We start from the raw sequence: 3,171 nt of genomic DNA on the forward strand, positions 1-3,171 counted from the left end.
CATGGAGATCCTTCTTAAAGGGTCAGCCCCATCCCAAATCTGATATTTCAGATACAGGTGAATCCTGCTGCCTTGGACACCCACCTCCTTCAGTGGGGAGCCCCCTCCCCTCCTGCTACAGTCAAATCATTTTAACAGCCAGGCCGAGACCCTCTAACAACAGCCAGACCAGTGGGTGGTGCAATGACAAGAGATATAAGGAGCCAGTGGGGGATACAAGCCACCAGCAACAATTTAACACAAGAATATCAGTCTTCTGTACTCACTGTGAGCCAACCAATACCTAAACATTAACATTCAACATGACACAACTGCGCCAACACTCTTACACCCAACACTGGCCTGGATGAATGAAGAGTTAGAGGAGGGATACATTTCTTTATTTTCCTGGACAAAACCCTGCTCCAGGTTCCCTTCAGTGCTGGCCACATATCTGAAAGCCTGGGCTCGTCTGAAGTAGAGGATCAGATTTTAAACCGGCTTACGCTCCCCCTTTGCAGAGACCGAATGTCTATGCCCCTGGACCTTACTACACGTGTTCAGCATTTGACTATGTGGTAGGTCCACTTTGATCTCCTCTAGTTCATCTGACCGCAATGTATGGATCCAGTGTGCAGCCCATCCGGAGGTATAATGCGGTATTAGTCATATGGAAGTTATTCTTACTTGGTAGACGCATCATCATGACTGGCCACCAGGATAATGGACTCAGCAGGGATCTTGTTCATAAACTCCACCATTGGTCCCGAGAAATCTGACAAAGAAGCACAACATGTTTAACATGAGAAGACTTGATGCGCAGCTTAGGTTTGCTTTCTGTGAGCTGCCACTGCTGACTTGTTTCTGAAGGTGCGTCCATGCTTCTCCTGGCAAGTGCACGCAATTATAAAAAATAAAAGACAACTATTCTGAACGTGCAGCTCTTCAGTTTCTTGTATGTTGCCTCTCTGCCTCCATTATATTCACCGGGCCATGGATGAGTATACCGTGTTCCGGGCTATGGATGAGTACACAGTGTCCCGGGCTATGGATGAGTATACCGTGTCCCGGGCTATGGATGAGTACACAGTGTTCCGGGCTATGGATGAGTACACAGTGTCCCGGGCTATGGATGAGTACACAGTGTCCCGGGCTATGGATGACTACACAGTGTTGTGCTTCATGGTTAATGACAGCACAATCACAGACACTGTGCTAGCATAAGTAGTACATAGAGCGCGGTTTTTAAACGGCGCTCCAGAAATGCACGTCTGCCTAGCCGCCATTTTTTCCATATGGTGAAAGAAAGGTGGTTAAAGAGACACTGGCACCTTTCTAATGCAGTTCTGTCGCAGCTTGTGATCGCCTCCCAGGATGCAGTGCTCGCGATAGGCCACTCAACCCGAAATACGGTCGTGGAAAGATCCTTAACCCGGCACAATCTCCAACACCATCCAGTACAGAACTTTTTTTTTTAGGATGTGACTTGCCAAGGAACTAAGTGGTGGAGGAGCCCAGTGAAGGGGAGTATAAGTGGGTAGTGGGGCTAGTGGGCTACTATAAGACACTCTGAAAGAGCAAAGTGGCCGAGTATCTTTAAAGCCGACCTTTACCCCCTTTGACTAAAAATCTCATCAGCATGCCGCTCTGCATCCTGATATGAAAGCATCTCACATTCATTAGCTAAACAAACAGATTTTTATTTTACTTACAACTTCCTGGTTCTCTTTGGCAAAAGTGATGTAATCGTGCCCAAGCGTTGCATCCTGGGAAGGTTACATCAGCAGAGCATTGCTGGGAAATCTCCTGCGATCTCACAGAAAGGCATTTTCCTCCCCTAAGATGATGTGCATGGTCACATGACCTAGGTCACAAGTGCCAGAGTTCCAGGAAGTAAAGCAAGATGGATTACTCTGGCCTTATTAGAAATGACCACTGTGAGAAGAATGGGGAGGAAAATAAATATAATGTATGCAAAGAATAAAAAGCCGGCAATTATCTAGAAGTATCTGCTTGTAGATTGTCATCACTAAACCTGTCTAAAGGTGCCTTTGTTGTCTTTTTGACGCTATGGGTAAAGTTCCACTACAAACGCACATCAATACCACACTTTGTCCACTAGATGTTGCTGTGAAATCGGATTGATATCACATACAGTAGCACGTTCCCTTTGCTTTTTGTTGAGCAGAGACTTTGCTGTACATCTATACTACCGTTTTAAATAGTGATGAGCCGAACAGGTCCGAGTTTGGTTCGAATTTGAACATCCAAAAAGTTTGAATTCGAACTCAATGCAAGTCTAACTTTGCCCCCATCTAACATGTCCCCCAGGGCAGTACCCGGATCCCCATACATGTCCCCCAGGGCAGTACCCGGACCCCCATACATGTCCCCCAGGGCAGTACCCGGATCCCCATACATGTCCCCCGGGGCAGTACCCGGATCCCCATACATGTCCCCCAGGGCAGTACCCGGATCCCAATACACTTTTTATGGCCAAAAACTTGCATATAAGCTTTCAAAATGGGAACATTTGATTTTCAGAGTTCTGGTCCCATAGACTTTCATTGAGTTCGAAGTTCGGCTTTTTTCCATGTTCTAAAGTTCGAACTCGAGTGTGTTCGGCCCATCACTATTCGCCGCCCAAAACACTTTAAGTGTGGAGAAGCAGTGACCTTATTTACCAAGGTACGCTCTGACGCCATCCAACATTGGAGCTGGACGTGGTGTATCAGGAGACAATGACAATTTGTTCTGAATGGGAAAAGTGACAGTATCCGGATCTACCAGGTAAAGTTAAATATATAAATACATTATACACCATCCCCTTTATAAGTGACACTATTCCTGATACAGGAAATGGAATATCCTCTATGGCTTGGACATCCAAATACATTCATCAAATACATTCATTCAATTTCTGAAAAGTATCACCCGAGGGCATATTCACAATAAAGTGCGCATTGCCACAACACATGGCAGCACACCTTCATTGTGAATGGCACCCAAATGATTGCAGATTGGAGCCCAATGCACACAACGCACAATTTGGTGCTCTGTGTTAAAGAAAAACACATTTTTATCGTCCATTGTGGTGCGCTGGCAGCCTATTCATAAGGAATGGGTTGCCTTTAATGTAATGCACGACAACACATTTGTATTAATGCACCACAATGAGAAGAGTGATCGGGC

The 3,171-nt window shown here is 45.8% G+C and overlaps 1 protein-coding gene across 1 annotated transcript in view; it reads right to left on the bottom strand.

The window, feature by feature from the left end:
* FAM3B (family with sequence similarity 3 member B) overlaps positions 1-3,171 on the bottom strand; it is a 45,970-nt gene that overhangs the window by 3,509 nt on the left and 39,290 nt on the right. The window contains exon 6 of the mRNA XM_018552697.1: positions 667-754. Coding sequence (XP_018408199.1) covers positions 667-754 — 88 coding nt within the window. The remainder of the gene's footprint in view (positions 1-666; positions 755-3,171) is intronic.

Source organism: Nanorana parkeri, unplaced genomic scaffold (assembly GCF_000935625.1).
Source record: "Nanorana parkeri isolate BGI_ZX_2015 unplaced genomic scaffold, ASM93562v1 scaffold95, whole genome shotgun sequence".
Taxonomy (NCBI): domain Eukaryota; kingdom Metazoa; phylum Chordata; class Amphibia; order Anura; family Dicroglossidae; genus Nanorana; species Nanorana parkeri.